At 37.8% G+C, this 16,596-nt stretch overlaps 2 protein-coding genes across 2 annotated transcripts; both read left to right on the top strand.

Annotated features, from left to right (window-relative positions):
* The first annotated feature begins 2,180 nt into the window (after positions 1-2,180).
* On the top strand, positions 2,181-3,386 carry LOC128297261 (2-methoxy-6-polyprenyl-1,4-benzoquinol methylase, mitochondrial). Its single transcript, XM_053032872.1, has 4 exons — positions 2,181-2,652; positions 2,732-2,864; positions 2,935-3,023; positions 3,079-3,386. The coding sequence occupies exons 1-4, from the start codon at positions 2,204-2,206 to the stop codon at positions 3,290-3,292; spliced, it is 885 nt and encodes a 294-aa protein (XP_052888832.1). The 5' UTR covers positions 2,181-2,203; the 3' UTR covers positions 3,293-3,386.
* Positions 3,387-4,153: 767 nt separating this feature from the next.
* Positions 4,154-15,939, top strand: LOC128297259 (uncharacterized). The gene is made up of 4 exons (XM_053032870.1): positions 4,154-4,197; positions 11,117-11,658; positions 11,743-12,005; positions 12,079-15,939. Exons 2-4 carry the CDS (start codon positions 11,154-11,156, stop codon positions 15,472-15,474), a joined length of 4,164 nt encoding a protein of 1,387 aa, XP_052888830.1. The 5' UTR covers positions 4,154-4,197; positions 11,117-11,153; the 3' UTR covers positions 15,475-15,939.
* The last annotated feature ends 657 nt before the right edge of the window (positions 15,940-16,596 follow it).

The raw sequence follows: 16,596 nt of genomic DNA, 5'->3' as shown, positions 1-16,596 counted from the left end.
CGTATCTCTCAAGCGTTCTCTTCCCTGGAGATGTCTGTGGAAAACGAAAACACTTGATACCAACCAGCCTGTGGAACGTTTTCCACTCGTTTGAAGGACGAATGGGGAAATTCGATAAACAAGAAAGCTTTTTGGTGGGAATTTAGGACGCCGTGTTCAGGGACGTATGGTATGCTTTCGTAAGATAGTAAAAAGCTCCACTTGCGCATTACAACTCTTGGAAACCACGTTTGGAAAAGCGCTTTCTACGCGCCATACTACAATAAAAGCTTGGTATCTTAACGAGTTATATACGTAAATTAAATTCAAATTTTTCAGCACAAATATTTTAAAACATAGATTCCCAAACTGAGCCTTTCTTCTACTTTTTTTTTTTCGTTGGAATGGGCTGGGCCGTATCGACTTATTTTACCTCGCAGCCGGAAAATCAGTCCTTGCTACGGGGGATTGGTTCGGCTCGGATTTTGGTCCGGTTTGTTGGTGTGAAGATAGGCTTCGCCATCCATCATGCCACCGGACCGCCCCCAAAATTATGATTTATACACCAGTACTAGTTTACTCATATGAGAAATGAGACATTTTCAATATCGAATTGATCAAGATAGTAACATAAGTTAAGTAACATAAGCTCCTTGTTTCTTTATTTTTTTTCTTTCCTTACTATCCTGTTTTAGTATTTCCTCTCACGGGATTTTTTACTTCGTTGTTGTCAGTTTACCTTAAGTTCGTTTAGTTCTAAGTTATTTAATATATTGTTAAACGATTGAGGCACACAGTATCCAAGCATGGGATGGATCTTGGACTAATTTTTACATTGAAAGTACGAAAGGACTACATGAAACTCACGCAAAGCAGTTTTGATATCACATAGTTAGAAGAACATTGTATTACATACTGATGCCGATCGTTCGATTACTACATGCTTCTGTGATTGGTCTGGGTCAGTGCCGATGATTTAATTTTTTTTTATTCTGCGTTCTAGGATTGGTTGACACGATGCGGTCAGTTGAAATTGAAAGACTTTGAGTTTGCTTAAACGGATTTCTCTCGATTTAGTTACCCAAAGGGTGATTCTAAATTGAACTCAACGTGAGTGAGCAATAATCAATCGCAAATTTTGATACACGCAAACGTACTATTAGTATTATTCTTCGTGATCGATTATCAGTTCATTTTTGTGGAATCACTTCAGTCCTTTCAATCCTTCTATATTCCCGCTATACTTCTCCGGTTAAGTATATCTATCTCATATATACAATTTTGTACATTCCGTCACTTGTCCTTTATAACTGTTCTCATCTATTAATTCTGACTTGTCGCACTGCAGCTGGTGCGAAGCTACCCACGTGTAACGTCCTGCAACAGATGTCGCATCTAGTGTTCTGCTTAATGAATCTTTTGCGAACATTCATGCATATGAATCTTTAACGACGGGTCATATAAAAAGTTGTACAACTTTTATGAAACAGAACAGTTTAAACAAATGTAGTTTTTAATTTGTTTTGTTTCTGTCCAGTTGTCGATCTAAGTGGTGAAGTTGGTGGAATACGTGTGAATTATATTTAATTGTAATTTAATTTTTATTAATCGAGCGCCACCTATCGCAATTCTATCGAACCGCCATGGCGGGTTTCCGCTGGCAACACCTCATGTGTGCATTTCGTAATACGAATTCCATGTATACGATGTTTGATTTAAAACTTAATTCATCATGAATTTTCATTACACTTGTAATCCACATGTTCCTTTACATCATGATTGTTATTGTTGTTATATGGCTTAGAGTCGGGGCGGCCCGGTGGCATGATGGTAGCGGAGCCGGTCTTCACACGAACGGACCGGACTAAAATCCCATCCGAACCAATCCCCCGTAGCAAGGACTGACTATCCGGCTACGTGGTGTACAATAAGTCGATACGGCCAGGCCGTTCTGATGAAAACAAAAAAAATAAATGCCTTAGGATTCTTTCGTCTTTTGTTTACATCATGATTCTTGCATTACATACCTCAAGTAATAAATTGGTTGGGAACAAGAAGGTTAAGCATTTCTGAAGCGTTTTTTTAAATACCACGCAGGTTGTCACTCAGCTGTCACAAATGACGTAATGTTGGTACGTGTAGACGCTCCGTAATAAGTCAAGTTGGATGACAGTTTCCAAAATAAACACATCGTGATCGAGCGCAAGAAAAATAAATCTGAACAATGTCGCTGTTACGAAGATTTGCGCTCCATGGCCGAATGCATAGGCCTCAATTGGTTCAATTTTCTAGCAGTGTCGAGAAATTAAAAATTAGAGACAACTCAAAGCACAATGAATCGGACACGCACTTTGGCTTCCAAACGGTAAAAGAAAGTGATAAATGGAAAAAAGTACACAAAGTCTTCGAAGAGGTTGCCGCATCGTACGATTTGATGAACGATGCTATGTCTATGGGTGTTCATCGAATATGGAAAGATATTTTCATGGAACGATTATCACCCGTCGGAAATGGAATTCGGCTGCTTGATATGGCTGGAGGAACGGGAGACATATCGTTTCGGTACATGAAGTATTTACAAAAGCTTCCAGCGATCGATCGAAAACCGAGTCATGTCACGGTTTGTGATATTAATCAAAATATGCTCGATGTGGGACAAAAACGTTGGGAGAAGTATGTGATAGAATGACTTAAATAGTAAAAGGGCCAAAATAATGAAAAATAATATAGATAATATATATTCTTTTTATAGACTGAACCTGGCTACTGCCGGTGACACCATTGAATGGGTATGTGCAGATGCCGAGAAATTGCCTTTCGACGATTCGTCATTCAGTGTATACACAATTGCATTTGGTATCAGGAATTGTACTCATATAGATCGAGTAAGTATTGCCAACTTATCAATATGAATATTAACTACTAATCATACAATTTTGTATTACTTTATATTAGGTTCTTGCAGAAGCATATCGTGTGCTTCAACCAGGAGGTCGTTTTATGTGCCTCGAATTCAGTCATGTCAACAACGAATATCTGAAATGGTAATACGATAATCAAGTTCCACGTTCAAGATTGATGTTTTTATTATATTTTTAGGGCATATGATCAGTATTCTTTTCAAGTAATACCCCCAATGGGACAAATATTAGCCAACCAATGGCAGCCGTATCAGTACTTGGTAGAGAGCATCCGAAAATTTCCCATACAAAACGAATTCAAAACAATGATAGAAAACGCTGGTTTCAAATGTGTTCAATACGAGAATTTGACCTTCGGTGTAGTTGCAATACACTCAGGATTCAAATTATGAGATTAATGTATGCTACGAAACATGAATTGTAATGAAGTATACCTAGTTTAATAAATGTATAGTGATTACAGAAGTGCATAGATAGATTGCTGCGCTATACAATAATGATTAACAGGTTGAAAATGGTTATCCTTCCGAAACGATAAGCAGTATTTGCATGAATCCGTGCAAAAGCGTACTATGTTGCTAAGTAATAAAAACAATTTCATTGTTGCTTTCTCTATATCTTTTTGTTATTAATATCTGTCAGAGCCATATTTTTAACTTCATACATGGCCTCATAGTCATTACTACTTATAAAACAGTTCCGTTCGGCTTTGTTTTGATCTCAATCCAAGTAATTTTTATGGCATATGGTATTTATGCATGCTTAAAGGAATGTCTTCAAAACGAGCCGAATTATTGAAGAAAAGTTTATAAGTTGACCATTTTGCAAAAGGGACTGGCTGTACCTCTTTTGTACCGTCATCAAAAGTTAAAACCCTTCAATAGATTTGATACAAAAAAATGTACTTTCTACTGCCAGTATGTTCATTTTCACACGATTTATTTTGATCACACAGCAATACAGTTCTACATGAAATAAAATAAAATTGAACATTAATGAAAAATACTAAAAATATTAATATCAAAACGTATGTTAAAAAAAATATTAAAAATGAAAAGTACTCAGCCAAACATTTCATAGGAGGAAACCACGAACGTCAACGGTTTGACATTTGTTGTCATTGCAATCATTGAGAGACGCAGATGTGCACGCTCTGTGGCTGCTCCTGTTCCCGCTAGTAGACGGCGCAATAATATTGCAAACAAAAGTTATCGATTGGTATTGTGCTTCGAAATAAGATTAATCGTGAGATAGTTGTGAAGTGTGATTGCTAGAGGCGTTTTTCTGCACGAATCTGGTATGTTATGAATCTGAACGGCAACTATACGAGGGGCTATCAATTGAAGAACGTCATTCGGGGTCTGTCATTTTTTCATGTACTGGAAGGGTTTGACGTTTCAACCGACAGCGATGAATACAGTGGTCTGCAATCGCGCTGACGTTTAGCAGCGCTTGAATTTTTTTTTTGCGATTGAAAATCATAAAAATCTATTTTGATCAAACAAAAAGCATAAATACCTCTCTTAGGTACAGCTCTCTTATTTAGGTTTAATATTATGTTTGAAACACTGCCGTAGCGCATTGCGCTGTTTTTTTTTTTCGTCGCGCCGGTAAAACAAATTGTAGAAACGCTTCGGGTAACTGGCGATATTTTTAGCATACTACAGTAAAACGTTTAGTGATGGAAACACAGCTTTGCGCTTGGTTTCTGGGGCTCACAATAGATCATCACTGACCCTACTGCCTGGTATTCAAGTGTTGATTTGTTGTTACCACTGTTGCGACGACGCAGCAAAGTATTAAGTGAAGTTGTTTTTTTTTTGTGGTGATGATGGAAGTGAAAGAAACAGGCAGTCCCCGAGACACGCGGTCCCTCATATACAGTCTTTTCCCGAGTTACGCGACACTTGAGTTACGCGAGTTCGAGATACGCGAATCTAAAAAATTTAACAATTTGTGCAATTTTTTATGTGGATTTTTTTTAATTATCAAATTTCAAACTTTCCCAAAAATACGTAACATTTTTATATTTTAAATAGAAATTTTGGTAAAAATTTAACCTAATTGTCGAAATAAACATAAAAAATCAATTATAATACGCTTTGTACCGTGACAAGAAGAAATCGTACTCTGAATACTAAATATTAACGATATTATAAAGGGAATTCGAGTTACGCGAATTGCTCTGGCACGTATTATTTGCGTAACTATGCGAAAAGACTGTATGCGGATTCGGAGATACGCGGTTTTTGGAGATTTGGAGACAACTGAGCTAATTTATTGCACAGCAAAATCAAAACTAAAAGGCTTGAAATTACAGGCAGTTCCCGAGATATGGTATTATAATGGAACACAATAACCCGGGAGAAATCCGCGTAAATAGAATTTCCGCGTAAGTCGAATCCTGGTGCAATTTCGTTTTCGCAGTCATAGAGTCGACTTCCTTCTCTGCAATTATTTTTTTCGCCGAATCACAGCCAGATCAGCGCCTTGTCAGCAATTGCGACACTGTTTTACTCCCATTATTTGTTTAAAATAGTTTGTGCTTGAGTTTGCAGTTGGCATAATCTGTTTTCACCAATGGAAGTCACCGTCTAAACGGAAGTTGACTCACTGTATTACTTACTTATCCGGCGCTACAAGCGCTTCGTGGCCTTGACCTGAATCAGGAGTCCACTAAACCGCTCCCGTCGAGCATCAACGTCAGGGAACCTACCACACCTCCTCTCTCCATGTGGACTACCCAAAAGAACTATACGGGCTAGGTCGTCCTGTGTCATTCTCATGACGTGACCGTAGCCTGTTGAGACAATGTTATTGTCGGTGCTGATTTTTGCCCCAAAAAAGATAAAGTTTTGAAAGACTTCGAACGTGCGCTCACCTATTTGTACGTCACCTCTATGTAAGTTAGGATTTGTTAGCAGGACCGCTGATGGTGCCACTATCAACTTGGTTAATCTCAAACCCGAAATATTCTGCCGCGTATACTAGAATCTGGACTGACTTATAGAAGATGGTCCCCGAAGAATCCGATTGTCAGTCGTGGATGGCCCTCGAGCGTTAAGTTGAATAGTAGACAAAATAGCCCATATCCTTGGTGCAGACCCTTGGTGGTAGCAAAAGGGCCTTGAGAGTTTTCTTTCCATCACCACCTGGTATATGAAGTTGGTCATTGCCATTCGTACTAGTTTGGTAAGTTTGGCATGGATTCGAAAAGAGCTCATAACCTCATAAAGTTTAACATTGGCTATGCGGCCTTGAAGTCAATGAAGATATGAAATGAGTGTAGCTGCTGCTACGCCATCTTCGCCAACATTTGATCAGTGATTGATTTTTCGTTTCGGAATCCCCTCTGGTAGTTTCCAACCACCTTTTCAACGAATGGGACAAGAAGATTTTGTGGTATGGGGAGAATATCTTGTAGGCGGTATTCAACACCGTTATACGCATCGATTCACTGTTCCATACCTCAGTTAAAATTCGATAAATTTCGTTCTCTAGTGCTGTACTTCCATTTTTAATCAGTTCGGCTACTTTTCCTTCGGTTTCGTCAATGCTAGAAGGCAGTAGCATGATATAATCTGCTAGTAGGGCCACTAACTGCTCGTTGAACTGATCGTTTAATAATTCATCACAATACTGAGTCCATCGCGAGAGTAACTGGACAGTAACTGGCTGGTAACTGACCAGATCTTCATCCTTATTTCGACAATCCATAGGTCTGAAGTTTAGGTGACCTGCTATCTCTTGGTAAAATTTTCTGCCGGGTCAATAAAACACTCTGATTTCTTGAAGTTCCCAGAGCATGGCTCAGAGCATGTGGTGGCGGTCGTAGCAGCTATATTCAATGTCGTAGCGTTTACCATGCATGTTCTGCACACCATTCCCTATCCACCGGATTTCTTGTGGAGGTCCATATTCAGTGTGGCTAGGGCGTCTTCCAGTTTCTTCAAGTACACGGCTCGACACAGAGTGCGTACGTTCCTTGAGCTCATAAAACTCGTAGTTCGGGGGCGTAGCGTAGTACGGTTACCATTAAATTCGTTTCGATACGTAATTCTGTAGCTTTTCGTAGTCTGTCTAGATCAGGGCCAGATAGTAAAAATTTTGGAGCTACGGACCAGACGAATTTCTGAACGCGTTTTCAGACGTATAAAGTACAGTCATTTCCCGAGTTACGCGTATAATGCGTGCGACGTGTATAATTCGAATTTTCGCGTAAGTCGAATTTCCTTTATACTATCGCTAATATTTGGTATTCAGGGATCGAATTCTTCTTTTCATGTTACGAAGCACATTGATAATTTTTATTTCTGCATTGATTTCAATCATTCGAGTCAAATTTTACCTAAATAAGTTTTTGTAATAATAAAAAGTATCGCTTGGAATAATAAATAAGTAAAAAAGTAAATAAATAAGTATAAAAAATAATAAAAAGTAAAAAAGTTGGAAAATTTTAAAATTGACAAACAAAAAATAAAATACTACGTACAAAATTACACAAACTGCCAAATTTTTCGATTCACGAATCTCGAATTCACGTAATTCGGGTGTCGCGCGGAAATCGGGAAACGACAGTAGTATGACACCATTGGAAAAGAATTCTCAAGGGAGGAACATTGATTTCATGAAGGAGGATAGAAGGAAAAATAAAGCCTGGGAATGAGTGCGCCGCTGTTCGAGCGAGTTAAGGCTCAGAAATTTGCAGCGTTCAGCATAGGGAGGGAGCTGCTAACCATGACCTAAGATTTTCGGGAATACAAAACATGTAAACGCTTTTTGCACTCTTTCTCATCTGAAGCTGGATGAAGAAGAGGAAGACGATCACATTATGCTTGCAAACTGTAGTATCGGTCTAACAAAACTGCAGTACAGAGCTCTGAGGCATGCTGGGTTCAAAAATTCGGAGCCAATGCGGCGAAGGAGATCCATAGTACCATAGGCTTTTCTTATCACTTTGTCATGATGCAAAGTAAAGGAAAGCCTCTCATCCAGTCACACACCTAGGTCTTTTACGGATGATACTCGAACATTACATTACATGTATAGGAGAAACTGATAGGGGGGAGAGAGCGGGAAAATGAAATAACATTACATTAAGGTAGAGATAACGAGATTCCGTTGAGGCACACTAAATGGAGAAATTTACAAGATGACGTTGTAGGAGTGGACAATCAGAGCAGAAAGAGACCGGAAGGAACAATTTGCGATCATCCGCAAACATGAAGCAACAATCAGCAGGTAGAATGGAACAGACGTCATTTACAAAGAGGGTAAATAATGAAGAACTTAATACACTGTCTTGAGGCACACCAGACGGACAGGAGAAAGGCGCAGAAGTTGCAATTCCAAGCTTAACGGAACAAGAACGACCCCAAAGATTAAAGATTAAAGAGTTAAACCAGGACAGGAGGGGATCGCCGAAACCCAAAGCTTGCGTAACTTTGCCAAAACTACACCATGTAGTACACGATCAAAAGCAGAATGGAGGTCTGTGTAAATGGCATCTACTTGATGTTCTTCATCAAGATTCTTAAATAGGAAAGAGATAAAAAAACATAAGATTGGAAATGACAGATTTCTTGGGCATGAAGCCATGTTGGTTCGGGGAAATACGGTTACATACATAAGACATTAACTGGGTATGGACAGCTGATTCAAGGTTTTTTAGACTGAACATTGCTTAGATATACCTCTATAGTTCAGCACTGATGACCGATCTCCCTTTTTGAAGATCGGAACTAGAGACAACTGAATTTCCATAAGGAGGGAAAATGCGAATCGCGCATGATCCACTCAAACAAAATTAACAAATGGGGTGCGATTATTGAGTCACAACATTTTAAGGCAGACATGGGTATTCCATCACGCCCTGGACAACATGAGCATCACTTAATGTTATACAGTTTATTTCGAGTTGGTCGGCTAGGGCATATGCTAGACCATCTGTTGCAGCGCTAGTAGATACAGTATCTGCAGAGTCGGCAAAAACGCTAGGAAAGAGGGTCGAAAATAAGGAGGTTCCATCTGATGAGCTTGAAGCTGATAATTCATAAAGGAAGGAAAAGGAGGAGGATTTACGACGGGTGTTGACAAAATACCAGATAGAGGAAGGATTATTACCTATATGCGATTGCAATCTGGCAACGAACGATCCGTACTGAGCACAATTGTATATGAAACACTGTACCTTTTGTTGTCTGCTGGCTCTCGCCGACCATACTAAGAAATTTCATGCAGTGTTCGGTTATTTCAAATGGAAATATCGTTCGTGATGTGTACGTACAGGGTGTGTGATGAAATAAGTATAGCTGGTAAAACTGTTTAATGACATCTTTAGTTGAACTTTGGCGAGCCTGCTTATCTGTATGGTCGCCTCATTTTATCTGTCAAATTCCCATACAAATTCGTCCCAAAGCGAAAGTCTTCTATTTGCGAGAAAGTGTGTATCCTCTAATGGGTTGTCTCGACTCTTGTCTGAACTCCCACATTCAGAGGCTTACTTTTTCTGTTATGACATCGACTAGTGACGAAATTATCGGAGACGGAGCAGTGTTCTATAGACTTTTCTCAAATTCTTTGTTGATTCTATAGTCCTTGATTCCGTACTTCAAAAGTAGATTTTTTAAATAGCCTTGATTCTGAATTGTAATCTATTCTTGCAGAATAACCTTAGATGGATGAAACGTACGAAGCTCTACCTCATATTTGACAGATCTCTGGTCTGAGATGGGTCTTAGTTCCCGAGTGTATTAACCAACTCGGATTCGTATCATTCACTTCGTTCTTATCAGGAGAATAAAATAGTAATGATGCGAAACTAGATTAAGCCAGAAGATCGTAGGTCCGCTTGTTGTTCCTAAAGAGGAAGCCATTTGTAGACACTCTCTGTTAGTGGCGTTACGACCTACTAGATCATGCCAGCCATTTCTGGCTTACTAGACTTATTTTACCACATAGCCGGATAGTCAGTCCTGGACTTTGACCCGATCCGTTCGTGTGAAGACCGAAATCGCTGCCATGTCACCGAGCCGCGCCTGTAGCCACTACTTGAGATAGATATCGCCGTTTACTGTCCTAGTAATAATGAACTAACGAGCGCGCACTCATTTGTTTGGGCATATTAGCAAATCTCAGAACAAATCATGTAATTCTTGGCAAATTATAAAAGATTCTGCTACTGCTTCTTAAATTTGTGCTTGACGGCTCCGTGGCGATCCACGTGTTTGTAAAAACCTTTTCTTGATGTTGTTTTTAATGTGTTTAATTTTCAAAAAACTTTCTCTACAAGCTTCTTTTACTCAAAATTTAAAGATAAAAATTCGAAAGGTAGTTTTTACGGCATTTTTTCTGTGATGCATTTTGATGTAAGACACCGTTTAACCAGGAGCTAAACATTGCAATAAAAATAAAAAAGCATCTTCTTCTTCTTCCTCCTCCATTTAATCGGTTTCTGTGGTGCTGAGAACCCTAAACATCATCGTGTGTTTGACAACTCAGCAACGGTAACACGAGCACGCTCGGGTGAATGGGGCGTTATGCTTTTCTTGGTCACAAGCTCTCCGGGCTGTCCACAGCGAGGACTTCCACAGTTTCGTTCTACTTAATATATGTTTTTGCTTTGGAACTATCATTTTTATTCATATATTCGCTATAAGACAACAAGGGATGTCTTGTAATGTATTACACACATTCATAAACATATTGTTCATTTACATGTTATTGTGTTTGTATAGGGTCAAATAATTATTCTTTACATTGCTGTTTTGGGTTCACGATGAAATAGAATGCAATTCTATTCTACAATTCAAGTGGTCAAAACATTATACCCAATTTTTCACAAATAAATATTTGTTCAATTTGTTGCATAATAGGTTATTATTAACAATGCAAGACTCCTACATCCAACATCTCTCTGCTTAAGGGTTCCATCATACAACATGAATTGAACGGGGTCGGAAGCTGGATTTTTCATCGTACTCTGGTTTGTGTGGTTTGATTTCTGTTTTTGTGATGTTATGGGTTCAACTAGTTGTTTTGTCATAACGGATTCCGCATCCAATTTTTGTTTATAATCTTCCATTTGTTAAATTACTATTAAATATTTGAATGTTAATTTCTTTTTCTAATGGTTAAAAAAAAAATAAAAATTGTAGTTCAAAATAAATCAACGTTATTAATATTACTTAACATTTCTTTCAATTGTTTTTTTTCAGATACTTTTGTGCTGCAAAAGAATAGTAAAGAATTACAATGGAGTTGCTAACGTCAACGGAACAAACGACACACATTAAAAATATACTAAAACCCTGGACTAAAGAGTCGTTGACGAAATGTTGGGATTGGTGCAGTCCAATGCTCGATGAAGAATCTCTTAAGAATCTGTACAAGTGTATGGGAAGTTATTGTAGCTTCAATACGAACAATACTAGCGAGATGTTATCTCATCTGCATGCTCACGAAGATTCTGTTGACATTTTAAAATGCGCTTACTGTGTGGCTACGTTTAAGGAGATACATGAACTAATTGCGCACATTAAAATAGAACACGGACAATGCCGATATCAATGCAGTTATTGTTTCTATCGCTCACTGGACTCCGCAAACGTTTTTAATCATCAAAAAATATATCATATAGAAGAACGGTGCGCAGAAAAATCCATCATGGAACTTCCGGAACATCACGAGATACCTAGACTTGAATATATGAATGCGGCTGTTAAAGGGAAAGTGCGACAAAAAGTCTTGAAGTGTACAGGTATGTTAGGCGTACTACAGTAAGGACTTTTGTATTGAGTGATAAGTAATGATTAACAGTAATAATTGTTTCCCTTTTTTGCAGTATGTAACGAGCAATATCTAGCCATATCATCGTACATACAACATATAAAGCTGGTGCATTTGGGAACACCCGTTGCATGTTGTTGGTGTCGAAAGGAAATAATAAAGGATAATGCAGCTGTACATTTGCTTACTCATTATATTGGAACATATGAATGTCTTTATTGCGATTACGCCTGCAACATCAAACAAATGATGCAAAGACATTTAGGCAATGTTCATGCTACTAAACCAATGTTTTGTTCCAAAAGACGCGAAGTAGCGGTAGGATTGAAGCTGATTTACAAAACTAAACAGATTTACTAAACCCTTATCCTTGTTTATTTATTTTTTACAGGATGCGCAATTCCCAAAAAAGAAATATTTACTTGATGTAAGAGATTTGGTTCCTGCTGAATATGTGAAAAGTGTTAATGACAATTCAAAAACAACCGTTATCGTAAATGAAATGAGCAGTAATCCTAAAACGGGCGTTATTGCAGATGAAGCTCCAGATAACGACATAAAAGTTCCTAAAATTCTTAACGTTCAAGGCGGAATTAAAGTAACTGATAACGGAGTAATCCTTACTGCAAAACAAACATTACCGAATGAATCTGGCTGTACAAAATTGTCATTTTCAAATGAAGAAGTAACAATTGGACATACCAGTAGCGTAAAACGAACAGCAGATTCGACTACCATTGGCACAGTTAAACGAGCAAGGTTGGATCCTGCAGTACTAAAATTATACGAAAACACCAATGTAACTTTAACGAAAACTTGCAACCCAATACAGACTGACTTTATTACGTTATCAACATCTAGTAATCTACCAAATACCGGTGATGTTGGCGAAAAACAACGCTCAATCAAAACTAATTTACCAAAAAGTAGTGAACATCCTACGGATAGTGGTAGCGTAAAATATAATGCTATGTCCTTTAAAGCATCAGGTATGGTAGCTAATTCAGATAAAAATGAAAAAAAATGCGCAGATTTTATAGAACAAGCTATGGCCTCCGCTGAATCTGTTAGTTTTTCTAATCGTTATTCTGAGCGAGAGAAAAAAGAAAACCCAGTAAGCTTCCGACTGGCGGAGTTTCTGTCTTATATAGACACATATTATCGACAGTTAAGCCTATGTTTAAGTAAAAAAAAGATAACACCTCTAGATATCAATGTGTGCGGCATAGGCGCTTGCAATCATCGTTTCGAAAATCATGACGCACTTTTACAACACATGAAAACTCGTCATGGTGTATTAACAATAGAAACTCCGCTTTCAATAGTATGCAGCCACTGTGCACTTCAATTGAACACCGTCACTAATTACATGTACCATCTTTCGGTACATAGTCTGAATCAGTATGCCTGTTTTCTTTGTTGCTATAATCATTTTCTTCTCCCAACTGTCGCAACCCATATGAACGTGGAACATGGTTGCAATTCGGTACAACTATCTTTCGCACATCCGGTAAGGAGGGATTTACTATCTGATATCATTATTGTAATGCCGGCCGCAATCACAAGAGATGAAAAGCAGAAATACATCCAAGAAACCATAACACGCGGGGAACAACTTTTGCGAAAAACTAGTTTGGCTAACCAAACATTTGAACGGTCTATACCAGTACATAATAGTGCTACAATGAATGCTGAAGTAAACATGTCATATCCTAAACAATCTCACTACAGCCTCTTGTACAAATGTGGAATGTGTCAAACTGTTGAAACCAGTAAACTATCATTTCAAAAGCATCTGATAGAAGATTGTCCGAATAAGAAACGCAATTTTTATTCATGTGCGCACTGCAGAAAAATTTACAAAAATTGGACCAAAAACCCTGAAAAAATTTTCGAGCACCTATACTATCATGGAGAAAATTTGTATGGATGTGGGAGCTGCCCATATTATCACTATTTATTTGAAAAAGTTGTAATGCACATTAAGACAGCGTCGCATCCTCCAAAATGTGAGATAAACGTGCTGCGTGAATCAACGGATCAGTGGGAATGCAATGTCTGCCAATTGAAATCTTCCTTTAGGCAAACTGTTATGGAACACATGCAAAACGTTCACGATTTGCCAGGAGAACGTTTCATGTGTTCAATGTGCCATTTTCGAACGTTGACAAAAGAGGAAAGCATTAAACATTTCAAACAGAATCATTCAAACCAGGACGTGGTAATGATAGAAATGTATCACGAAACAGAAATAGAAAATTCAACAAACAATGAAGACACAGATTCTGATGCTTCTAGTGATGTACAAATTATAGACGATGTTATAGACTCATATTCAATTTCTTCGTCAAGTGATCATTCTGAAGATGAGGAAGATATGCAAAGAGAGTTCGAAAAAGGTGCGAGCAACGATCAGAAATTACTTCCTTCTTGCCCGGTGTTAAAGGATCATAGCTATTTTAAAATAGAAAGTAATGAAGAAGCTGTGCACGTTAATGTGAAAGTGAAAATTGAAAATTGTACATCAACAACGTACGCTATTTCTAATCCATGTGCCGTTAAGAATGCTTTAACAGAAAATAACCAACCATCCATAGGTAACTCCGTTGGTGCTGCAGTTGAAAATACTTCACCAGCTTCATCAGAAGCCAACGTAGTGTTGAACAATATTGCTGTTCAGGAAGATGGCATAGTAGCAACAGAAGAGGAACTAGAACAAAATTTGTCCCCAACCACGGTAATGAATGCTTTGTCCATGGAACGCCGCGCATCTAAGCGAGTTGCTGTTAAAAAAGATGTTACATACCGATGGAATGACTGTACCAAATATGGTTGCATCTTTTGTGATAATAGTTTTGAACACTATAAGTCACTGCACTTGCATTCTCGAATAGTGCATGGTACCATAAGCCAAAATTTCCTGTATGACCCAAATACCGACACCAGTCCAATAACAGGATCGTTCACGGGATTTCGGTTATTTAGTGTTGCTCGTTGCTTTTACTGTGATAAGCAAGACACATGCTCAGCACTTAGGATGCATCACGATAAAAAACATGATGGAAAAACATTTATATGCCTTGACTATTGGAACGCTTTCAAATGTGGTCTTTGTGCATATCTCAACGGATCTGGCAATGAAAAGGAATTCAGCAATCATTTTCTTCAGTTCCATACTAATGACCTTACAAATGTATCACCGTTCGATCACATTGACGATACTTTCATTCAATGGGCTTTGTCACTAGGAAAGAAGCTTAATGTGGCAAACAATGAAACAGTCAAAATAATAAAATACATTTGCGGTACATGTTCTGAAAAGTGTGAAGACGAATTGAGTATGGGCTTGCATGTGGCAACGCATATTGTAAAATTCGATTGCGATTACTGTAGCGCAAACTTTAAACAATTAAGTGTACTGTACGAGCACATCCTAATTGTGCATCGTAAGGAAGATTATGTCCCTCAGCCAACTCTTCCGATACTCTCGGACCAAGTGATCCTTGAAGTTCAAATGTGTTTTATCAATGGGTTTATTTTGTCAAAACGGGAGGCACAATTTACCAGTCATGGGTCGTTGCAAGTGTTAGAAGAAGGATATCAAAAGTACTATGAAGATCAGATCAGGGCATTAGATAGCTTTAAAATATTGTTGTCGATGCCTATTTCAGCATCAAGCATGGTCGAAGATAACGTTTCATGTAAATCTTTTCTCGTTAATCAGAAGACTTATCCAGTCCTTAAGATACTGCCGATGGATGTAAAAACTTTGGAAGATGCATTATAATTAAACATCATCATCTATCGTATCTGATTGTATAATTTGAACGTTCGAAATTGATGGAACTTTCCTAGCGGGAGAGCCAAGAATATGATTGCAATTGTCTTATCATTCTGATTGATGAATAATTCATAGGCCGCCAGCTTTTAAAGTATACTTTATATCTTAATTCTGTATAGATTGTAACATTTAGATATTAAGTTGTGATAGAAAATTATTGGAATAAAATGGTTAATTTTCAATTACGATTACCAAATATGTATTACACGTTTCAGTTGAGCCACCTTGTGCTATGACAGCAGCGCCAGTTTTTCCTGCGACAAAACCGATACCAAAATCCATCAGGACCGTTTACTCGTAGTAACAAGTGACTGTTAGGATACATAGTAAAAATAAACACGTTATAAATCTGTTATGGCACTTCCCTTTACATGCCACACTCTACTGTGTCAAGCGGGGTTAAAAACACGGAGTGGGATAAATTTCTAACCTAAGTATTATCATTATCAAATTATATGTTGTAACAACAATTGATTGTTCAATAAATAAATAAACAATTAAGTAAATAAATTCGATCTAAATAAAAAACCTATTATGTGGAATAAAGTATACAGTGACTTGCACATGGTACGCACTAACAGGGGTGTACAATTAGTATTAATATTACATTTTTGATATCTTACTTCATACCACATCGTAATTATTTTCCATGCGTTTACCAATGGAGCGTATTATACGCTCATGCTTTAACATTTTATTGTAAAATTTTCCTATAAAATTTCAACTATGTTTTTGATTATTGTACACAGCGGAAGTAGCCGGACAGTTTTGAACAAATCGTTTAAATCACTGGAATTAGTCCAAAATCTGACAGAGGGATCCGCTCAGATCGAGTATATATCATGTTGAAGGATTTTTTCTGCTCTGCTAGTTCTGCAAAACTTTCTATTTGCTGTTACTGTTTAACAAACTCACGGGTCAATTTCGCGTGTAATTTCCATGTAAAAATAATGCAGAGCTCTTTTTTAGTAATGGAAAATTAAACCATCGTGTTCAAAAATATCAATAAACAATAAACGACAATAAACACGATCTACCAACTCCTGCATTGTTTTGCTGCTGTATTTC

Source organism: Anopheles moucheti, chromosome 2, assembly GCF_943734755.1.
Source record: "Anopheles moucheti chromosome 2, idAnoMoucSN_F20_07, whole genome shotgun sequence".
Lineage (NCBI taxonomy): Eukaryota > Metazoa > Arthropoda > Insecta > Diptera > Culicidae > Anopheles > Anopheles moucheti.
Note: the sequence above shows the minus strand (reverse complement) of the source record. Positions and strands in the feature narration are given on the sequence as shown.